The 23999-nt window shown below is 36.3% G+C and overlaps 3 protein-coding genes across 3 annotated transcripts; 1 reads left to right on the top strand and 2 right to left on the bottom strand.

Moving 5' to 3' along the window:
- Positions 1 to 108: 108 nt before the first annotated feature.
- On the bottom strand, positions 109 to 5870 carry LOC141914264 (uncharacterized). The gene is made up of 5 exons (XM_074805528.1): positions 5805 to 5870; positions 5390 to 5627; positions 4485 to 4557; positions 3803 to 4401; positions 109 to 2560 (listed from the first exon to the last, which is right to left on the bottom strand). The coding sequence occupies exons 2-5, from the start codon at positions 5468 to 5470 to the stop codon at positions 2486 to 2488; spliced, it is 828 nt and encodes a 275-aa protein (XP_074661629.1). The 5' UTR covers positions 5471 to 5627; positions 5805 to 5870; the 3' UTR covers positions 109 to 2485.
- A 2216-nt stretch (positions 5871 to 8086) lies between these two features.
- LOC141913954 (next to BRCA1 gene 1 protein-like) lies at positions 8087 to 17188 on the bottom strand. Its single transcript, XM_074805188.1, is given in 19 exon segments — positions 8087 to 9980; positions 10069 to 10180; positions 10275 to 10452; positions 10545 to 10652; positions 10825 to 10956; positions 11221 to 11367; positions 11448 to 11606; positions 11951 to 12125; positions 12208 to 12359; positions 12438 to 12552; positions 12965 to 13097; positions 13174 to 13593; positions 13754 to 13826; positions 14206 to 14365; positions 14807 to 15028; positions 15874 to 15976; positions 16381 to 16499; positions 16580 to 16684; positions 16930 to 17188. Coding segments are annotated over 19 exon segments (3012 nt in total). The 5' UTR covers positions 17047 to 17188; the 3' UTR covers positions 8087 to 9698.
- A 322-nt stretch (positions 17189 to 17510) lies between these two features.
- Positions 17511 to 22304, top strand: LOC141914282 (ras-related protein Rab-4B). The gene is made up of 7 exons (XM_074805563.1): positions 17511 to 17641; positions 18283 to 18363; positions 18640 to 18754; positions 19019 to 19081; positions 19496 to 19650; positions 19825 to 19920; positions 20297 to 22304. The coding sequence occupies exons 1-7, from the start codon at positions 17626 to 17628 to the stop codon at positions 20404 to 20406; spliced, it is 636 nt and encodes a 211-aa protein (XP_074661664.1). The 5' UTR covers positions 17511 to 17625; the 3' UTR covers positions 20407 to 22304.
- Positions 22305 to 23999: the final 1695 nt, after the last annotated feature.

Genomic DNA, 23999 nt, shown 5'->3' with positions numbered 1-23999 from the left:
TGCTGCCTGAATTTGCTCTCGGAATCTATAAAGCGGGTCCCATGCAAATCACGCCAGACGACGATTTAACAAGTAATATTCAGCAGCTGCCTATATATATAAATACATATATATATATATATATATATATATAGTAAATGTGTGCGCATAAATCCGACTTTATTGACATAAATCACGCTTTAACTCACATATGTACTACAAGTATGTCATCATTGTTGAGGATCGTTTAATGTCGAAATTTCAAATGTAAATCAATGACCTCAAATACTTCATAAAGCCCGGCGCGCGCGAAGCAGAGAAAACATGGATGTTTCCCGAGTGTTTGTCGTGTGCGTTTATTACACGAGAAACGTGTTTCCGGAACAATGTTCCCGAGATCAAACATTCTTGATTCCGTGTTTCCGTTTCCCTGCGTCGCGTGCCTTAAACTCAGGCATTTTGTTGTAGTTCAATTCAATGTTAAATACATTATTTTGTTTGCAACGAGCCCAAATCCATGTTCGGTTGGGAAACGTTCTACAAACGAAACCAGATCGAAACATCATTATCAAAACTTATATATACACAATACGCTTTATTACGGAATGATAATTTCCTTGAGAAAATTTAGGTCGTCGTTATTTCCTATAGGGACATATTAGGACGGTCCATGCCGATTGCTGTCAGTCCAAATTTATAATGGATCGACAATTCTACGGTATATACCTGGATTATCAACGCGATGAATTGACTGGAAATCTTTTTGTACACAGCTGCCTTCTGAACAATAGTAGTCAATTAATTTACCGCAGTATTGACTGATTTCATATTCAATGAACCAGTAAAAAGAGAAAGATGAGTGTTCATTTCTAACGTGCTTTATGGGACAATGAAACTACACACGCATCAAAGCTTTAATAATCTTTACGATCGGGTTTTTTTCTCAATAGGTGAACCTTACAAATGACTATCCGATTCCAACCTACACTTGCAAGACCAAACATTTTATTGAAAATTTCAATACGGGGGCCGACTGAATCAAACATTTTGAAATAGCGAACTCGTTTAACACGTAGGCAGGCCTACATTAGTATGCATACAGCATTCAGCTGTTACCCTACTACTCTTTATAAAAATGTTCGGTCTGGCAAGTTGCCCGTATAAATGTATTCATAGTCCACAGGAAAATATAACATTTTTTTCCAAAAAAGCTTTATCTTCATGTACTATAAGCGTGGTAGTTCGATGGTGAATCTAGGTGTTAGTAACACGTGAAAAATTGACTATAAACTTTACTACAGCGCATAACACTTTCCTCAACCTAACCAGTCATTTTTAAAAATGTTTGATTTCCATATCTACACACACTACTATCAAAATACCATAAACACAAGACTAAACCGATAGATTTACATTGACTGAGCTGAAAATTTAAATCAAGAGTGTTACTAATAATAGCAACTGCCTTTCTGAGCCGATCAGTATTTTTTTCAGCGTGACGCCAAAAATTATACACTGTTGATTGCAACTTGACGCATTTTACCGGCCATCGGTAAGCCTGAGGATTCGATCACACTGCAGTAACAAACAGTGGCACCAAACCGACGATGAGAATCCAGTAGACAACCGATGGTGGTAGAATCATTAGAGTTTATATCATATAACATTTCCAACACCAAATCCGCACACATTAAAATTACAGTAAACTTATGAGCGGATTGGATTACTCGTATCATCTGTCTGTCCGTCAAATTTGTTCTTTCTACATGATTTTGAATCGAATTCATTCGTTTTCAATGGTAACGAGAAAAAGTCTAGATCGAGAGATTCAAGAGATATCGATCGTGCAGTAAACCAATCTTACTCTAGTCAGTTCATGGAAATGCTATCCGCAAATCAGCGCACGCTATCACAAAATTGTCCATCAGCTTCAGAATAATATATCGTCATGAAGCTCTGGCTGGACCCAATATAAGTCAAAAGATGATCACAATAATGATTTAAACGCGCTAATTATATACAAAATACTAACAATCAGTTTTTTTAATCGTTTTTTTTTTAATTCCTAATTGTTTTAAGCTGTAAAAGGACGCGAAGTAGTGACTATATACCAGTTCGGAAAGCCAAGTTACAAAAATTATACAACATTTTACCTGATTTATAAGTTTTAATTCAATACATTTCACTGCGACTCCCGCCGTCGCCGGAGTCCTTCATCTCTTCCAGAATATCAGCTGAAGCTTTACTTTAGTGGTGATGCAGGTCCTTTCAAAAATACTGACTGACCTTCACAAAAAGTTTTTTTTGAGCACCAAGGATAACCTCCGATATATTCGAACAGTACTGCCGAGCAGGAGTTTTTAAATAAATCACTTTTTTACGGACCATTCGGCATTGCATTCAAGAGTTAAACAATGTATGTGCGTGTCGATCCATCGAGATAACAATATTATTAGCAATAATGCCCAAAATAAATAGAATTTATCGTATATAGATCACAGGGGGCTCAGTCCTCGATCTTCAGTCGTTTGCAGATCATTTCTTCAATTCGCCAGCAGTGAGCTGCCTCTTCGCGTAGAGCCTGAAAAAAATAACAACGATGAAATAAACGCATTCGTTTTTTTTTTCATATTGATGACACATATTTGTTAATAACTCGCGATGACAGATCCGCCAAATTTATTCACACATTTTTGATTCAATCCGAAGAAAAAAATTTTTTACTCCCTCTTCCCCTGGAAATGTGGCTGTTAAAAATCTGTCATATAAGTCAAGGAGGTTAAAATAAATATCAACCATGAGGTGATTGATACAGGAGACTAGTTTGTCACTCGTGGACTAATCTGATCAATCACAGCTGAATTACCTCCTGCCCTGGGATATTTTTGTCTAGTGGTATAATTCAAAACTGTTTCTTTTTAATTCATTTTTTCGGTCTCCCCTGGAAACGCAGTTGTAAAGACACCGTCATCCGAGTTATTTAAAAAAAAGGCCTGATAAGTCTGAATCCATCTGGGTTTATAATAAACCGCACGCTAGCTAGCTATCAGGGAGGCAGGCGATGTGAAGTTGAAAGGACATGAGCTCAGTGAGAGACAAAAAGTATTCATGCAGAAACTAATACCAGATATCACTGCTAAATTATTAGTTGCTAGGAGACCGTGTGTGATGGATAATGAAGGGAGCTTGTATTGACACGGTTTTTGTTCTCATTTTTCCCCCCAAAGTAAACGAAGACATTTATGGATTTTAGCCGCTGTCATCCTAAATTTACCGGACTTCAATTTGTATCATGTATTCTCCTTTTAACCGGCATCTAAATACATCAATATTACTGCCTTTCATCGCGTAGAAATCAAATTTATTCAAAAGCGACACTTCAATGTAGAGCGCAGTGGTAATAATTTATATGAGGGGTAAAATCTATTTGCGATACAAGAGTTAATGTTGATCAGATACAGAGATTGGCAGGCATCCAACGAAATGCTTTCGCTGCAGCTATCGACTGTCAGGTTAGGGTCAGCGCAGTTCCCAATATTGCATCAATTTGCTGATCTCAGTCAGGGGTCTCAGTGACAGTTGGATATATTTGTGGAATGAATATTGGTCATATGGGACTCGTGTACTTTTCACACCCTAACATCGGATAATACGACACTATACAACCACCATCATTGATTAAAGGTTAAAAAAAAATAACAGCTGACAATATATTTACGAATTCAAAAACCTGATATATCGATCTTTTTCGTGAAGTTCACACCGAGTTCACGTCGATTTATGCAACACAAAGCAACATTAAATGCGAAAAAGTATGGCTTACCTTTTGCATCTTCTCGAAATCGAGAGAGGGTCTTTGAATCACAGTCTTTTTCTTCCTATCACTAGAAGAATTGAAACGATGTCTTTTCCGAGGTGAAATGGCACAAACTTCAATAGGCGCCATACTCGTAACGCGAGTTAAAAAGTAACGTTCAGGAGGCGCCTTGCGTATCCTCAAAATACCTTTTGGTGGGGAAGAACTAAATATTAATGGTTGAGGTTTAAACAATAGTTCCTTCACTTCATCGTCAGAGGTTGAACCCGAACTTCGGCCACCTAAATGTGAATTACTTGATGAAATAGACGCGCTATGTCCGGCACTTCTCGATGCGTGACGGTTCATTTGTGACCAGGTTCTTTTTTGTAACTCTTTTCCATTGATAACAGAGAGTTCTTCCTCGGAACTATGGCGCTCTAAATCCGAATTTTGACGTTCGAAATCTGAGGTATCTTTGTCCAAATCCTGGTCACTGTCGGACAAATCGGTATGCTGTGAAAAATGAGGCGAATCTCCTTCGCTGACTAGATGTGATGAGGAATTCTTTTTATTACACTGTGATCGAGTCATGTTCTTTGACCTTTGCAGATCTTTTTCCATCTCTGCAAATAATAGAGAAATATATAAGAAATATGTAATAAATAGATGCTCGAAACTTGAAGGCTTTTCATCAATGATGACTCACGTTTTTCAATTTCTTCAAGTTCGGCATTTTCCTCGTCAGATTCTGTTCCTGAGTCCCTATTATCATCATCAATCTGAAAGAAAAAATTTCGAATTTCAATTATGGATCACACAAATCAAATCTATTTATCATTGATTCAAAATAAATAAGCAGATATCAATAATTGATGTATGGACAGTTGGTATGGTGCTCAAAAGTCCTGCCAGAAGAATGTTTATGGTTCGTAAAATTAGAGAGAAGTTACAATGAATAAAAATAATTTATTCAAAAATAGATAAAGCTATATTGTTATGCAAACAACTAAATTAATAACGATACTTCAGTCACGTACAAAATAAGGAGGATTCCACGAAAAAATAAAAATTAAAAGCATAAACACGTATATCAAATTCGATATGTTCAGGACTTGGATCGGTGCCAGGTAAACTTGGCGCTTTGCCTTCATTGTTCGGAGCTTTCACACTCGAACGTCAATTTTTACGACGTACAGCTAGTACATAAATATATCTACAATATATGTGTGAATTCATACATTCACATACATTATATACAATTATTACAATCAAAAGTATCAATGCTTTATCAACTAAGTACAATGTAACAATATCTAAGGCAATCAAAAATAAAATTGGGAAAAAATGTCAATGGTGGTAAGTAAACTAGTTCTCTCGATGGAGAAAGAAATAAGATTTTAATAAAATCCCCCTCCTTCACTTTCGATACGAAAAAAGACGAGTTATTGGGAAATTTACTAGGCATATTGCACAATCTCCGACAATTTCAGGAGTGTTTTATTGGAAAAGTAGTGTAATTATATGCACGGAGACTTGCGCAAACAGCAGTACGGATGTCTGACAGCTGATAATGGTTCAGCATAGGCCAACCAACTAAACCACTCGACTTACCTTTTGGAATGACTGCTTTTGGGTTTCCAAAATAGTGTGCGATCTTAATTTCCTGGTGCTTTTAGCAACATCAGTATCCATTTTTGAAGTGATACGGAGGCACTACTATTCCAAATGTTAATATATGATATAACGTAATCCCATTCGACACAACTCACTATAGCACCACTTCGTGAAATTTTAAACTTTACCGGAGAGCCGGCTTCCAGGTCCTTTGCTATAACATCATTTTGCAACTCTGGAAAAAAGATCAGATAGAAATTTTCATATAGAAAGCCTGACATTGATATAGGACGACATATTCGCAGGGTACATATATATACAACTTGTAAAAATCGGGATATATTCGGTGACAACACATTGTTCTCTTGCCATGGTTTATGAAAATTTCACAACACCCGGCAACGGAACTCACTTGCAGTGCGACTCACGTCTCCGCCGCTTACACTCTGTCAGCAATCTACTTTACTCTTACTATAAATGCATACTGACCTGAATCGAAACCGATCATGGACTATTCCGTCCATGACCTAGTTCATCGTAAAATGTAATTTCCATATCCCAAGGCGATTTTTCTGCTGATAAATGCTCCGTAGATTAAACTATTTTGTCCACTGCCTCATATATAAGATATTTTTTGTCACATTAGCCAAAAGAAATATGTTTTATAGATGCCGGTAAGCGCAACCTGTCTCCCCTTTTTCTGATTCATTCCCATTGACGTTCCACGCTAACGCAGGGCGCTCATTTGATTGGTGCAGGGGTTTCTCAATTGAAACATGGAGTCGATTTGATTTTACAAGCGTGACATCCAGCTCAGCTCTGGCGTTTTGCCAGCATAATGTAATATTCCTGGCAATTCACTACATATTTTTTGTTCTTTTTTTCTAAAGGTTTACTTCAAAACACTTCCCTGTAGCTGGCGCATAGAAAAGATTAAAGTTGCCCACATCTAAATGATGATCGAACATCATGCAACTCAGAATTCAGGAAGTAACGAGTCATGAGCTTTTCCTCATTTTTTTCTCCGTCGTATTCAATGGGCCTAATCGCGTCGGGTAAATTTAGTACCAAGTTTTTTCATTGCAAAAACTTTAAGTAGGCATAGAGCAATACCCTTGACAGCTCAAATTATTCGATCTCGACCAACTATACGAAATGAAGAAAAGTTCAGACTGTCATATTTTACACCCTGATCTTATGAAAACTGGCCGGCTATTCATATTCATTCAATCAAACAAAGACTTCCCCGACACGAACTTGTGTCGAACTTCCAATTCTGTGCCCCGGACTAAGGGTCATTAATTAATAAGTTCGACCCTGCAGTATTTGCAATTTACGTGATTCTATTTACCAGAATCTAGATAATTATCGATTGTATGCCGATTCAGCAAAACACTTCCAGGAATTGCGATCGAATCCAGACGGGGAGACACCTTTAGACTATCACCAACCCAAGAACACGGAAATCACTATAATAATCGATACCCATTTAAACCGGGCCCATGACCAAAACGCTCCTTTCGCGAAGCCAAGCTACGCGATCGCCGTTCAAGATGTTTAAGCAGATTATGTAAATTCTCAATTTATTAGGCTTGGCTTGTTTTTTCTTGTCGCGACAGACATGATGAAATTCATGAGGCTGATGGTTCTGGAGATGGTTGTTCAATCAAAAATAATTGTCCCGTTATTTACCGCGCGCACGTTGAATTTCCCTTACCAAAGTCTCGCTGAATATTTGGCTTTTATTTTAATCCACCACGAGCATAGCTACAATGATATTTATGCGAAATCAACATGTTATTGAGCTTGTTATATTGAATTTGTCAAAATTATATAATGCTGTTATCTGTACATTGCACTGTCAGGAATATACATGAGACACCTGTGATAATGATCAGCTGCTGTCTGAAAATAAATTTCATCTGTTAGATATTTCTTACCCTACGACTGGATCGAGTTTCCCAGATGGGCACAACAACGGGGACAATTATGAGTTGATATTTGGAAAGTAGGGTCTACGTGGAACTGAACTCTTGCTAAGAGGGGTGGTACGATCATAGTTAAACTGATATTAACAAATTCGGCCTAACATAGTAACATATGTCATTTTGTACACTCGCTTGAATCAGTCACAGCGAGATCTTTTCCTTGGTAGTATCGTCAAAAACTCTAGTGTCTACACATGTCTCAAAAATAACCGAAAACCTGTTCACTAGGATATTAAGTGTAGAACGAACTACTTCAAATTGAAAACACTTGAAAAATAAAGTAGCAATTGGAGGCGTCTGGGTGACATTGATCTTTTTATCAGGTACATGCAAATTTCAACAATTTTTTTCTCACGACCCTAACATCGATTTTCGGCATAGTACCAGGTCATTGGCATATATATACTTAAGACTCGACATGTCTCAAATTCAAGCGAGTCTTTTTTCTACATCCGCGTGTCAATTTCTCTAGCTCAGGAACCGTCACACATCACGTTTGCGTCGATTCCGTTATTACACCGACAGATGCAACCAGAGTCCCTCATGTATCAGTCACGCAAACCGACCAAATGTCAAAAATATCTACCGTCATCTGTTAACTCCAAATTGGGCTTGGGACTAAACGGTGATATTCAAGATGAATGACACCTTTATTACAGTCATCACGTGTGGGAATTGTGAAGTAACAAGAATGAAGTTTGTCAGACAAGAGACATTTTATTCAATATTTACACAAAGCAAACTGAGCGCTAAGATATTTGTCACCGACATATATAATATATACACAGTATTTACAAATTACAATCTTCTCGTATAAAAATCAAATTGTCAACTTGCCGATTAGTCAATATACTCAGACAAATATGTGCTGCAACCCTAGGAACAGAAGTAATTAATAAATCAGCTGTGTTCGAGAGTACTGTACGTTATGCTGTACATATTATTTTATCAAATGTTTATGACAGGCAGACGTCGACTGTTGATTCTAACAATGCATTGAAAATAGCTGACAATAACAGAAAAATATATAATAGAATCAGGTTATATACACGTACACACATCGACATTTTTATGGAAATAAAATTTCATGATTTCGCAATGTCGTCAACAGCAGAAAGTAATCAGAACATGAATAGATAGAAGATCTATTATTATCACATTACAAGGAGACATTTTGATAGGTCAATTAAATCGAACACCGAACTGATTTATCACAGTCATAATTTCAAAGCCTTTGAAAACAGGTAAACAAAACTTGCACATTCCCAACGTCCAACAAACCATTCTAATATCTATCAATGAAACTCAAGCACAATATCTGTACATTGAATTTCATAATAAGTGACACCATATTTATAATGATTAGCACATCCTAGCGCTAACAAAGACTATATATTGCAGAATTAATGAAGTTACATCATTATTACATCATATTACGGCATGTTCAACAAATATATTTTATATAATAATGAAAATTGGATATACCATCTGATATCATAAGAGATATTTTTTCACTTAGATATTTCTTTTTAATTCATGTTAATATATTCACACAATCAATATACATGACAGGGTCCCTACAGATCAGTCATTCCTGGATATAAGGAGTTTTCATGGAGTTTTAGATGAGAACATTTCAAATTTCAAGGAAGTGTTGGCATAACTTTCATATCCCAATTACTGTTTACGTCCCAGATCAGCCTCCTAATTCAGTACTGTTTATCTTGGTAAACCATTAATTTGGTGGTTTTGTAATCAAATTTGTATCCTATACACTCACTAAACTCGGTATATAATTCGGTAACCTCCTTATTAGTTTAAGTCAAATCCTGGTCCTAACCGCACCAATTAGGACGTAGTCGACTGTACAACTACAAAAATTTCTAATTGCCTATTTCTAAAATTTGAAGGAATTTTTAAGAAGTTTCATGCATTTTGCTCAAATCAAAGGTGTTTTAAGCACCTTTAAAAGCATTTTCCATTTGAAAGGAGTTTTTAACGAATCAAGGATTCGAATCGAGGAGTCGTAGGGACCCTGAGTGGAGTTACTTATCACAAGCGATTGTTATTCATTAAGTATGTACGCAAAATTTAGCTGGTTGGCAACCTCCTTGGAGCCATTTTTTCTAGCTTCCCTGGATGCGAACACATACATACATACAGTGTATATACAAACAATCATACGAAGGAAAATAATAAGAGTGTTGATAGTTGATTGTAATTACTACCGATTCAGACTAAATAATCGATTAAACCACGAATACAATGTGAATATCGATAATAATAATAATAAATATTGAATATATTCGATCAGTTTCTCAGTGACGCGACTCTTGCCAGTTGTTGTCCATCAGATGCAATAATTCCCCCACTGTTTTTTCCACATCGTTTTCATATTTATCAAGAAGTCGACGATTCAAATCTCTATTACAGAAACCCATCTCAATAAGCTGTTCTTCGGGATTCGCGCTGTTAGTCGGTGGTGTCCACCTCGTCTCCGCGGCTGGCACCCACTTGTTCGTTTGTGGTTGCCATTTGTTGGTCGACGGGGTCCACTGACTCTGTTTTGGATGCCAAGTATTCGAAGATGGTGTCAATCCCTATGAAATAGAAATGTTGATAGAAATATTATCCAGGCTACAGTTACATCAACGGTATGAGAACGTGTTTTTTTGTGCGGAGACGTACTGGTTTTTTGCCTTGAAGGGTATTGAATACATCCTTAGCAGTATGAAAAGCTTGACTGGCCGCCATGCTGGCAACACCGAGTGCTGTAGACATTATATTTGCAAACTCAGGACTGAAAATACGCAACACAATACGAGCTACAACAAATAGTTCCGATATCCTGCAACAGATGGCACTACATTTCAGTAATGGAATTCGAGACTTACTTATCTTGGTGCAACTCAGCCTGCCCAGTCTCTTGATCAGCTACAGGTTCCTCACTACCCTGGGGTGGTGTCACCTCGTTATCTTCGACATTCTCAATTTCAATGTGAATATTTGGCGTACATTGCTTTTCCTCTGATGCCTCGGCATTGGCACAATGCTCAACAACCATTTTCTGATCTGAAAATTTCAGTAGATGTTAGCGTTCAATAGATCCATCTAGATAATCAAACACAATCAACAAATAGACAGGTACGGTAATTATCGCAAACCTTGTTCTCCAGTTTCACATTCTGTCTGATCAGCTGGTTTCATAACATCGTCCTGTAACTCGGTAGACAACTGAGTTTTCACTGTTATATCCGTATCAGTCGACGTCACTTAGAAATAACAAGAAAGTAACCATGAATAAATAATTTGACACCTTGAGAAGAATTTAGGATGCTTAGATTTTATAATACATGGTGACATTTTATAAGGCATAAATCAACTATGCCCTAAAACATTCTCTAGGTGACATGTTAGGACTTTACTCGGATGAATGGTTGATACCTGATGCTTCGCATATTGTATCCTTATTATCTGTAGTTTCAACGACTAACGCGGGTTGAAGGGGAATCATAGGAAGATGACCAGATGCTGTTAACATGTCATCAATCGATTTCTCTGAACCAGAATCGGACACTAAAATAAAACACACGCAAAAATATCAAAACTTGGTCCCGACTGTACTGACTTAGGGGTAGTTTACTGCAGTACAACAACAAATATTTGCCTATTTCTCAAAAAAGGAATTCAAAAGGAGTTTAAATGCACTTTGCTCAAATACAGGAGTTTCAAGTAACTTTAAAAGCATTTTCTGTTCAGGAGGAATCAAAAACTGTAGGGACCCTGATGAAAGGAACAGTCAAACAGCTAATATTTGATATGACAAGAAAAGAATTTTACCGGAATTAGTTTGTGATCCTGTAGCTCCAACTGATCGCGCTAGAGGCAACGATGTATTAAAACAATCCGGTAGAGGGACGATGAAGAAATCATTTTCCGTATCGGAATCATCATCCGAGCAACTGCTTATAGACATCACGTCTATATCTAAAACGTAAACACGATATATCAATAATCACAGCGCGAATAGAACATAATCCTACTGTTATATATACACACAAACATACCAGGTCGTAGTCCGAGTGAAGCCATGCGTTCCTGCACTAACGCCGACATAGTCGCTGAATCGCATTCCTTGTACGAATCGGACACAACTTCAACACTGCTTGAACTTGAGAGCTGTTGAATATCTAACTCAGGAGCCGGTGATTTAGGAGGACTCAAATCTGTAATAGCAGTTACATTTCTATATAAATAATTGCTTAGACTTAAGACCAGTCTAAGACCATCTAAGTTCTATAGCCAATCAAATTACTAAAGACCAGTCTTAGAATTTAAGACCGCTTTAAGATTTATTAAGTCACAGCAGTGTAACTGGCCCCATCACATTACTGTCTCCATCCAAAATCACAGTATACTAGGAACCACCTAATGAAGTGAGAAACCACCTCATGAAGTTCCTAGGACACTGCCAGAAATCTTTTGATTTTGGACCTTGAGCTTTATGTGAAGAGAGAGCCTTCGGTGGAATATAGTTAGACGAGTAATAGATCTACAGATAATTGCTAACCCAGTGGTGTGTTATTAGGAGTTGCAGTTTGTGAAGCCTTCGCTACTTTCACTTTCGGAGAATCGTTGATGTCCAACATTTCAAACGAGAGAAGCTCTTTGCAAGGAGACAAAGCGACGTCTTGTTTGTTTGGTTTTGGTTCACTCTCTCCATTCTCTTGATTACTGTTACATTCCTGCGATAACAAGTATTCATATAGTCATACATAGGTTTTGTTAAATGAAAACAGATTTTCACACGATGAGTAAATCAATTACCGGTAATACCTCCTGGTTACTTTTGACAATTTCCAGGCAATGGGCTTGATTTGCTTCCAATGATTCGCGCTCACAGACAGTTATGTTGCACCAAATTCTATGCCCGAAAGAGAAGCCATTTCTCTGTAACCTCCAGTGATTTTGGTACATTCCTAGTTGAATGGTAAATATCATTCATTTTTCTGTATGGATAATGAACAACAACTGTAGTGTTTTATCATGAGTCTTACCAGAATGTTCAGGAACAACGAGTTCAACGGTAATGATACCTTGTTCTCCTGGTTCGAGGGCGGGTACCGATACCTCGGGAGTAACAGGTGGTAATGTACCCCACAAGACGCACAACTAAAATACATATCAAACAATTTCAATGAGTGATAAAAGGCAGTTATTTTTGTGTAAGGTACCAGCATCATGCATTCATTGGATTGCATTTCATTCACAGGATCTTAAACATAATAAGATAAAAACCCACTATCTACAGATTAAAAGAATTTAAAAACAAGAATTTATTTATTCAATCTAAAATATATATAAAAATACGTGACGTTTCGATCTCACACCTGACGATGATCTCTAGGGTGAGATCGAAACGTCGTGTATTCTATATATTTTAGATTGAATGAATAAATTCTTGTTTTTAAATTCTTTTAATCTGTAGATAGTGGGTTTTTATCTTATTATCCGTTCACCACGTTTGAGTGTAGTTATCGTTCTCTTAAACATATAGTCATATAGCATGAAATTAATGGTTTACCTTCACTGTCTCGTCCCACGCGATGTTCCCAGTATTTCTCATGAGCCATTTCTTCAGGAACCGTGTGCCAGGCGGAAGCTGCGTGCCATCGGGGAATGTTTCATCTCTAACGAATTTAGCGTCCAGATCCAAACTGTAATACAATACTTACTCAGTACAGTCACATACATCGAGTTTATAAACAATGCTATCCGATAACAATTCGTTACCTTTTTTCTTGAATCGGTTTTTCAAGCTTTTCCTTTTTCCGTGGCTTCTCTTTCTGACCGTCCCAACTTCGCTTCAGTTTCTCTTCTTTCTTCACTTTACGCTTGGCTTCCCTCTTTTGCATCCTTCGAAAAAATAACGAATCGGAATAATAACAAATCGCTCTTCAAAACTCGTCTGACGAATAACAACACGATGAATACCTTTCCAATTTCTTGGCCTCCTTTAGCTTTTCTTTTTCACCGTCCTCCTCGGCGTCATCATCACCGGCGTATAGAGATTTCTTCAAAATCGAAACCATGCGTCCCTTCTTACGACCGACCATCAAAGCCGGACGTTTAATCTTCAAGAATATGTGTTCAGGATCGTGAACATCATCGATTGATTCACACTGAGAGCATAGATCATAATCATCACAATTCCTACAAACAAAATAGAGTGAGTTGTAAAACAATCAAACACCCCAACATTATGTCGATGCGATGACTCTAGATTACGGAACAATATCGTAACCAGTTCTACAGTTCGGAGAATGGACTAATTTCAACTAAGATCATACGATTGATAAAGATGAATACGTACCCACACTTATAACGAACACCAACAATAGTTTGTTCACAACAATCGCACACGATTCCAGTATGACAGTACATCGCTGAAAAATAACCGATATAATCATCATAATCTATTGCCATAAACAACCTAAATAAGAATATATAGGCTAGTTAAAATTGTCTAAATTTGAGATCTAAAATGTGAACAGTAAGGTTTACCGCACATGTATCCTAATTTAGAATATAAGTAAACCTAACCACTTTCAAATTATATCATATAATTATATTATATTTATTTTGTCATTTATCTTTAGACTTAAGATACAGCAGACAATAATAAATGACTCACTGACCAACCAGCAGATAAAATCAATTGACTAGAGACTGAAGGTTAAGGGTTGTTGATTTGATATGCAAAGGAGAAAGTAAACAAATATGTTGTTTCGGTGAATTTCTCACAGATTTTCCCCATCGACCTACGTTGTTCTGTCGATATCGACTCCGTGCTAGTCGGTTCTTCAACGCTACGTTTATTACCGGCCACGGTGTGGACGACAGCGCCCTCTAAACCTTTCAGAATCTGACGAACAGCTCGTCGAGTCACTTTCGATGAGACGTCTTGAGACAGTTGCTCTTTAAACTGAAATCATAATTACTACAGTTGCCAGATCATACACAGGAAACATCGCCTAAGTAGGACCAACTGGGACCAGCACAGTTAAGTCCAGTTAACCCTTTCAGTGCGTCTACACCGCAGTGTATAATCAGTGATAGATTTTGCGAGTACACCGCATTGCGGTGTATTGATGTGATTAGTAATTATCTCTCTTGAAAAAAGGCAGCATCTGTCAAACATAGTGAAATACTAGTAACTAATGATACACCTCGCTGCGGTGTAGACGCACTATAGTGGTATTCCTGTTATTCAACACACTAGGGTGGAAATTTTTTTAAATTTGAAATTATCTCTAGCACTTTAGGGTATTAACTAGTCAGCACTGAAAGGGTTAAGGATTGGAGGAGATAGGAAATCTGAAAACAATTTCGTTTTGTATATGATTTAAATATCAATTCAACTTACTTTTTCCATGTATCGTACAAACCAAACAGGTGGTTTAGGTTCCATGTCGGGTGCTTTCTCACCGGACTCCGAGTCACACAGAACCGTTTTGTTAAACGGCGAGTGTGAAGTATGCGTTTTATGCGATGATTTCGTTCTCGGATACAAATGACAATCACGCATCATACGAGAATGATATGATCGACTTTTCTTTTTCGGCATTACAATATCTTGGAAATAAACCTGCAGAATCAAATTATTTGAATACATGTATTCATTCTAGTGGATATTACATTTTGTCTAAACCCATAGAATTATAAACATGAGTTATAGAAATAGCACCCTGCCCTACTTCAGACTTAAGCCTAGCGCACATCGACACTGCGATTGGAGACAACTAGTTGCTACCGAACGATTACCCCGCGCACATCGAAATCTAGTTACAACCGGTCAGTTGCAGCAACTGCATGGCGCGTGTCGATCGTCGAGATCCAGAGCGCGCACATCGACGAATATGACTGCGATTGAGTACAACCAGTTGCTCAAAAGTAGAACATGGGCAACTGGCTGGAACTGGAGATAGATCGACGCTTACCAATCGTAAGCTCGCTCACATCGACACATTCGAGCAACTGATCGTATCCAGCCAGTTCCTCTCATGCGCCGAAAACTGCCTTGCAACTAGTTGTCTCCAATCGCAGTGTCGATGTGCGCTAGGCTTTATAAGTCACTTTAAATGAAATAAGTCGAGTACAAATAAATAGAGTTTTCCCGCAGAATTAATAGTAATAATAATATAATAATGGATTCAAAAGTAAATTTCTTTAATGTGTTTAAAACATTAGGCAATTCGTATATCTTAACTCTTTAAAAATTTATCTTTAGAGCTCAAAGAAAATGAAACATTCATAGAATTTGAGGAATATACAGATAGACGTTCATTGGATCTAAGATTGAAGAAATGCGATGACATTTTTTTGCATACACACAAGTACATCTGGTGGAGGATCCTCGATGTCCACAGTCAATCGTTGATTGCTGCTAATTTCAGACTACTCTGATTAATAACTAATGTTTATAAAATTTACCTCTGATGAAGAGCTTCTGTCACCATTACTCTCAGTAATCTGGGTAATTATATTTCCACATGTTCGTTCACCAGTTTCTTCTTGTTCCATCGCATTAACTTGACTGTGAAAATATCATGAATTATCAGAATACAAATAAATCATTCTTTACAATTGGTGCCAGGAGACAATGTTTTAATAAAGGATTCAGTATTAACCTAAGGATAAATATTAGACATCGTGATATATTAGAAATTTCAGTCAGAATGAGTAATACCTTATTACAACAAACAAACCAGTCAATAACATAAGACTGTTAGTTCAATGTTGGCAGTGAGTCAGAAAGGTATTTTTAACACATGATACTTTATCATAAGACAAGTATGAAATATGATTAAAAAAACCAATGATAACCTAGAGGCCTTAGGAAATTAAAACAAATACAAAATCAATATCTGATAAGAAAAAGGTTAATACATGCTGTAAAAGGTTAGACACCCTAAAGCTAAATGCTAAACATAAACAAACCTTTTCTCTGAGGGCGAAAAATCAATCTCTACTTGCTCTTCACTGATCTTTTCGCTTTCGTCATTTTCCTTCACCGGAGTCACACGTATCACAAGTGAATTTCCATTTTTCACGGCAAACTAGAATATAATGAATACAGACTTAACTCTATCCGAGATCATCATTGGACAATTACGACAGCCTTAAAGGAGAAACTCACCTTCATCGCTTCTTTCAATTCCTCATCAGTACTTATAGTGACGATATCATTTTCCTCATCGTAGTATTTCACTAAAATTTTTTCACAATCATAACTTTTCGCAACCTTTCATATTCAAGAAAAATTAAAAAGAAGAATTTAAAACCAAGGGATGGTGTCAACAATACCGCCATAGTCAGAGAAGTTTCCCTTTTGTTTGTCGAAAACAAATTGAATCTGGTACTGAAATTAGTTATTTCAAATGACACTGTTTTCTATTACGTATTTACTTCCCTTTCGTCTACTAAAACTTAGATATTTAGTAGATACTAATTATTGAAATAGATAGAGTAAATAGGTAGATGACTTACCAATATCTCGAAATCCTGCCAAGTGACATCAGAGTTCATACATAACATACTTGGTAAGCCTTGAACTGTAACTTCACCAGTGAATTCTACATTGACAGTTACCGCGCACCCGTCCATGATGACGATTACAATTAATCAAGTAACACGCGTTCGAAAAATCGTCAAAATTTCACTTTTTTCGGATAAATTGCGAAATACGAAATTACTGTAAATGGCTAATGTTTTGGTCTGGCCCAATCACAATGTCTCATATTCATTCACTCGCATATAGTCCTCGCATCAAACTCGAATTTCTACATTAGAAATACCTTCAGATGAGATAATTGATTACATATGATTTCTTATAAGCAAATTGCGCGAGTTTATTTATTTTTCAACGTTGAGTAAAGCCTTTTCATTTTTACGTATCCTGGATTCCAGAAGTAGCTCCAAATGTTTACTAGAATTTATGCGCGCACTGTTGACGTAATAGCTCACTTGCCAGAGTCGCCTATTAGGAAAAAATCGGGATTCGAGTCCGATCAGTGAAGGAAGTATCGCAGATTCTCGCGGATACGCGAATTAAAGCGTGATTTGACGCCATTGCCCGTAAAGAACCAGGAAGTAAATGTTTTGACATTTTGCATTTTTCTCGATTCGTGAATCTTTAAGACAATTTTCATCAATGCGTCGAATTTAATACGATTCACATCGAAAATGTCAGAAACATATGGTAAGCCTATCACACCAAGCACACACCATGCACAACGTGCGACTGGTGCCGAAATACCTGCCCTCTCTTCGTTGGCAGAGAACTTTCTCAATTAATAATCTGTCAATTTGTTCGATAGTTTTCTACTACAAGTCAATGAATGTGTATATACCTATCAATCAAACTGAATTGGGTACATGATGAAACTACTGACAAATAACTGAACAAGAAAACTAACTTCAAAGTTTATTGATGCCTTGAAAAATAACATGTTGCTGAACATTGTCAACTCCGTTATCTCACTGACTGGTCTGATGATACAAGCCCGTGTATATATCAAAAATTTGATTTAATTCAACCAGTTGAAACCATGCGCTTATAAAGACCACAAAAGAGCTGCATGCTGATAGAGGACTCCACCGGTCCTCTAGTTAGTTACCTAATCGTTGGTGGTAAGCTTTTCATAATCGGATGAGTGTGGTTTGTGAAAATATCTGATCGTGAAACTAAACCACAGACAGGTTACTGACTACCAGTCCTCCATCTGTTTGTGTTACTGATGATGACTCTTTGATCAATCAAATGCTATTGCTAGCTTCTCTAGGTTCACCTAACGTAAATATATACCGCAGTAGTTAGAATACTTTTTAAATCATTTTCAGATTTTTTGTTCAAGTTTCTCGTAATCGGAAGTGCAGGTGCTGGAAAATCATGCATCCTTCATCAATTCATCGAAAATAAATGTAAGTTTATTGATGTTGTTTAAGGATCTGCAGTGTCAAACTGGTCATAGCTATGATCATCATTAATTTGACAACTTATCCAAATGATGACATTTATTCAGTAAATTGAATCGCAAAAAAAAAAATTGGGACTTAAGAATATTGACGACTTAAATAATGCAACAGCTTATCAGTTGATGTCTTACCGGAGCTTGATTATATTTTCAAAGTGACAAAGAAGTCCCCAGTTCTCTGGGCTGTAATTGTGGATATTAAACGAATTCTGTTGATTTTCAGTTAAACAAGACTCGAATCACACAATTGGGGTCGAGTTCGGCAGCAAGGTCGTCAATGTCGGCGGTAAATCTGTTAAACTACAAATATGGGACACTGCTGGCCAAGAACGATTCCGGTAAAACAAATCTGAATTCGATTTTGTGAAGATTTGGGTCAAATTGTAGAATTGTTCCACACACTCAGATGTGCACAATAGATGGGTAAAATCTGCTAAACACAAGTTTAAAAGATAGAAATTATTTAACAAGAATTATAATGAAAGATTAGAAGAGGTTTCAAACTTAGTTTTTATACCTTCGGTTTCTACTCTAGGGCCCAAGGATCGAAGTCAATTAATTAGATTGTATAATTTACTGTTTGTTCTTATTTCGTATTTTAGATCAGTAACACGAAGTTATTACAGAGGAGCTGCTGGGGCTCTACTTGTTTATGATATCACAAGGTAAAAAGAGACTTCTACTCCTATGTTAGTAATCAGCAATATAATACACTGCATTGAGGGCAAAATAATACCTGCATTTTGAAATTTGTCTGTTATTACATGTTTTCTCATTGCTTCACCGGTGGTTGTCACCTAGGTTGAGGATTGACCACTAGGGTAGATTCGATACCCAGTCTAAAAACCAGGCCTTAGCTAGATTTTGCTTTAGCTCAATTCTAGTTAAAAAGATTTCACTTTATTTTGTTCAAAAAGTAGAAAACTACAGAACTGGCGAAGAGATTTACAATTGGTTAATATCAGAAATAGCCACATGGTGGCAGCTTTGATGCAGCGCTTGGAATGAAAATCTGCTCGAATATTTTCTGATTGTGATGATCATCATAAAAAGCATCGATTAAACTCTAATTTTTTCAGCCGTGAAACGTACAATGCATTAACAAACTGGCTGACCGATGCGCGGACACTCGCTAGCCCTAATATTGTGATAATTCTTGTTGGAAATAAGAAGGATTTAGAAGATGAGCGAGAAGTGACATTTCTCGAAGCCAGTCGATTTGCCCAAGAAAATGGTAAGCTGGAAAAATTGTGGAAGTAGTTTAATTATATTGGGTATACGCCCAATGTATATGCAATATCATACTCTCCATGTAGTAGGCAGTGTTAAGCATTATGTACATAGGAGGAAGTGATCAAATGATCTGTATCTGAAGCAAAGCATAACGCATAATTTTGTACCTTTTCAGAATTAATGTTTTTAGAGACTAGTGCACTGACTGGTGAAAATGTCGAAGAGACATTTTTGAAATGCGCTCGCTCGATATTAACAAAAATAGAATCAGGTAAATATGTTACTTTCTCTCTCAACGGAGAATGTTTTGTTTGTGTCATTAATATTTAAGTAGTTTTAGGAATAAATGTGCCCTGTCTTTACTGTTAGCTTTTTAAGAACTAAACGATAAAAAAGTTGATTACATTGGAGCTATCAGATCTGAATACAATTCAGTTTGATCTGAATGACCTTGATGTCTGTACTGATCTGATTTAATGAGTAGAAAAAATACTTCAGTTCATACGTCAGTATATTGTATCAGTCATTGATTTGAAGAAAGGTCTATGCTTTGTGTCTTTGGTATTGCATTGAACACGCAAGACTGGCGAAAAGAACTGGAGAGTTATGCTAGTGATAAATTGTTGTAATGTAATTTGTATTTTTAGGAGAACTCGATCCAGAACGAATGGGTTCAGGAATACAGTACGGAGACGCTTCATTACGACGTCTCAACAGACAACAAACGACACAAAAACGACCGGATTGTTCGTGCTGAAATTGAATGAACGCAGAGACTATAAAACAATAGCGGATGACGAATAATGAAGTTTTAGAATTGCACTTTTCTCTGATAGCGGTACTCACTCAAAGTGTGGGAAACTAATGTCTTGCGCATTATTCCCAGATGCTGGGAAACGGAAGCAATTTTTTGTACCTCAGTAAGACGTGATTAAATACTGATAAATCTGCATTCAGAGCATAAACTGTGTATTTATATCTACGGTAGTATCATTATGTTTGATGTTGTTGAGACTTTTAAAGTATGACCACAAAAAAAAAAAACATCAAAAGCACAAAGTCTCATTTATGACGCATGTATGTAATCCGTAGTTTAAACAAAAACTGAATTCATGTAAATGTATCATATATAAATAACGTATGATGATTGTTTTTGCTTCGATGGAAAAGCGTAATTGGTTGTTCATTGTATGTAATGATATAAACCTGTGTGAAAGAAGTTGCAAGCTGTTTCATACTTCGTAGCCTGATTGTAACCATGGAGAAATTTTCGTTTCTTTCATCGTACGAGGTTTTCGAATGCAGGGCTGAAGTATTTGCGTGAGGTTTGGCTTTTGCGGTAATTGAATGACGAAGCATTGTCTTGTTGATGGGTTTTCATGCAAAAACGATGATGTGCTGTAAATTGATGATATTAGACCATTCATAGGGCCATTCATAAAGTATGTACGTATCCGTGGGAAGGGGGTGTAAAAATTGGTCAATTCTCCCTTAACATAATCATAAGCTTATAATTGCGTACCAGAGTTTTGAAAATCCGATTAATTTATCATTCATGCGGTACTTAAGGAATGGCCCCTTGAATGATAATATGTGAATATGATTTTACTAAATTCAGTAATGAATAATCAAATGAATAAAGTATACTTTATATTCACCTATAATTCTACATCTATTAGTATGATTCTAATGGATTCTTTCCTTGATAAAAAATTGTTATTTTCAAATATACTCATTGTCATTAGAAATAGTTTAGAGCTATATTCACTGATTATGATTTATATTTTAGATTTGTCTAAAGAATATTCAAATTCTACCTTTACGAATGTGAAGTTTGGTTATTAAATGAAATGTGTGATTTGACATCTCCACATTTTTTCACTAGTTCAAACCTTTCCACTGATAGAGATACTTATATCGAATAAACGTATTTTCTTTGTTATTTAATATTATCAAAATTTTTATACCTTACTAAACACAGAAACACAAAAGAGATATTTGCACTTATTTGTAAAAAAAACAACTTATTATATAGATAATTAATATAGTATATCTATCATCTATTTATAGACATATGTGTACATTTATTTCATCGAAGATACCCATTGAATAAACTAATAGTTACATATCACTAAAGATTACCTTCATCAGAGTGCAATAAACTATAAAAAAAAGACAATTATCTTACTTAATGATATCTAGCAGAAATCTGCATAATAATTATTTATGAGATTTTTTCCCAGTTAATGAAATACCAAAGATTAGTTGAAGAAGATATAGAAAGCGCTCTATTCGGTTATAGTCAGTTTCATGCAAGCTTTACTGTTTCTCTACCACCAAAAATATATCGGGCTTCGTCGAAAACGTTCAAACAGTTTATCACTTCCTTCGATAAAGATTAACAGTAAAATTCTAGTTACTGCTGCAATTACTTCATTTTCTATGTAACTATTAATAAACCATGAATGTCGCATGCGTTGTTCAATTTCTGGTTAAATTACATTTCTGAGAAACTGTCGTATGTTATAGATACATGTATTTTAGAATAAGCAATTGCCAGATGTGACCAGTATTGTATATATGTCTAATTCAATAGCACTAGATCCAGGATGTAAAATATTGTAAAGAATATAAAAGATATTCCTGATGATGAAATCTTATGTTGTCTTTCTCATTTTCGTTTGGTCTTTTTCTTCGCATGATCCGCATGATGGTATTAAACAAGTCTCGTATATCAGCCAAGCTGCGATGAATTATTTAGGATATTAAGACTGGCATCATATTCCTGCAATCTTGCTATTTATGAAATTCTTACTTATTGTTTGGAATGGTTAAGTCTCATTCGAAATAAGAATATGAAGTAGTTACCTACTCTGCTCAAAAAGCCTATTTTATACACGTAAAGCATTTGAATTTTTTTCTGAGATTTATCATCGTTGCCATGGCAAACTTTAATGATACACAGTGTTTATCTAATTGGTCTCTGTATCATCATATCTCAATGCCTCCTGGAAGACCAGTTCCACAAAACAATAATTGAATCGCTAATATAATGATACCTTTCTGATTTTTAATGAATCGAACTGTAATCAGATTAATTGTAATCAACCAATTCGTTGATATATCAAATAAAATCAGCAGCTCAATATTAGTTGGCAGTTGCCTCATCTATGCAGGTCTCACTATTAGCAAGGAGTTGCCCGCCACATATTATGTTGTTTCTTGCCCACTGCTGCCCTCATATTGACATTAGCGCTCAGGACAAATCTATACCATAATGAATTGATAAAATAAACTAATGTGATCAAGGGTTATGATTTCCATTTTACGGAATGGAAATGTGTCGGTTATTCTGGCTTAACTTTTTCATTAGCAAATTAAACAGCCTTTTATTTAGTTACTGTGGCAATTTGCAATTGCACGAAGTGAAAATTTGCCTTGCTAATGTCAATATGGGAGGGGATTATTATATGGGATGGGGTAGTTGCAATTGTTTAGTGTACAGCCTATCGTTCAGGGAGCTATTTCCTATACAAATGATGTTTAATTTTGTGCAGTTTTTCAAATCGTATAAACATAACGATGTATCCGGTATTTGACCATTTATCAATTGTTAAGAGTTGAATTTTAGAAGCCAAAAGCGCAATACACATAATCATAGAAAATTTGAGCATTTTGTCAAAAATGATTGCATGCGCTTACTGCATTGGGACTTATGAATTGATCTACATGTATATACTGTAATAAATATTTCATTATCAGATATGGTTTACATGTTAAATGTAATCTGTCATGTAATGATTATTTACAAGACTGGATTACCATATGCAAATGTACTAGAGTTAGTTACCATATACCGTATGCATAAACTGACATTTTCATGGGCAACTGGGGCGATTTCATAGATGTGGAGGCTAATTAACCCCGACAAACATGTCAAAATGTTACTTATTGCTACTAATGTAGATATGAGTCTGCCGCCTAAATCCACCCCTGATATCCAATATTCTATCCCCCTTCTTCCAATATTCCAAACCTCAAGACTACTAACACCAGACACAAGTAATTTTATCAGCACTCCTTTTCACAAGTAACCGTCAAGGCTTCTCACTACAGATGATATAGGGATGGTAACAGACAGCAGATTGATTGATACCTGTAACAGACTTATCCTAATAACTCGGATATTGGGGCCTGAAAATTTGTCAAGGCTACTCACTACAGATGATAAAGGGATGGTAACAGACAGCAGATTGATTGATACCTGTAACAGACTTATCCTAATAACTCGGATATTGGGGCCTGAAAATTTGTTCCTTTTCTGCTGCAATCCTCGCCCACCAGAGAAAA

This window comes from Tubulanus polymorphus, chromosome 1 (genome assembly GCF_964204645.1).
Source record: "Tubulanus polymorphus chromosome 1, tnTubPoly1.2, whole genome shotgun sequence".
NCBI lineage: Eukaryota > Metazoa > Nemertea > Palaeonemertea > Tubulaniformes > Tubulanidae > Tubulanus > Tubulanus polymorphus.
The sequence above is the reverse complement of the archived record's forward strand: the minus strand, read 5'-3'. Positions and strand labels throughout refer to the sequence as shown.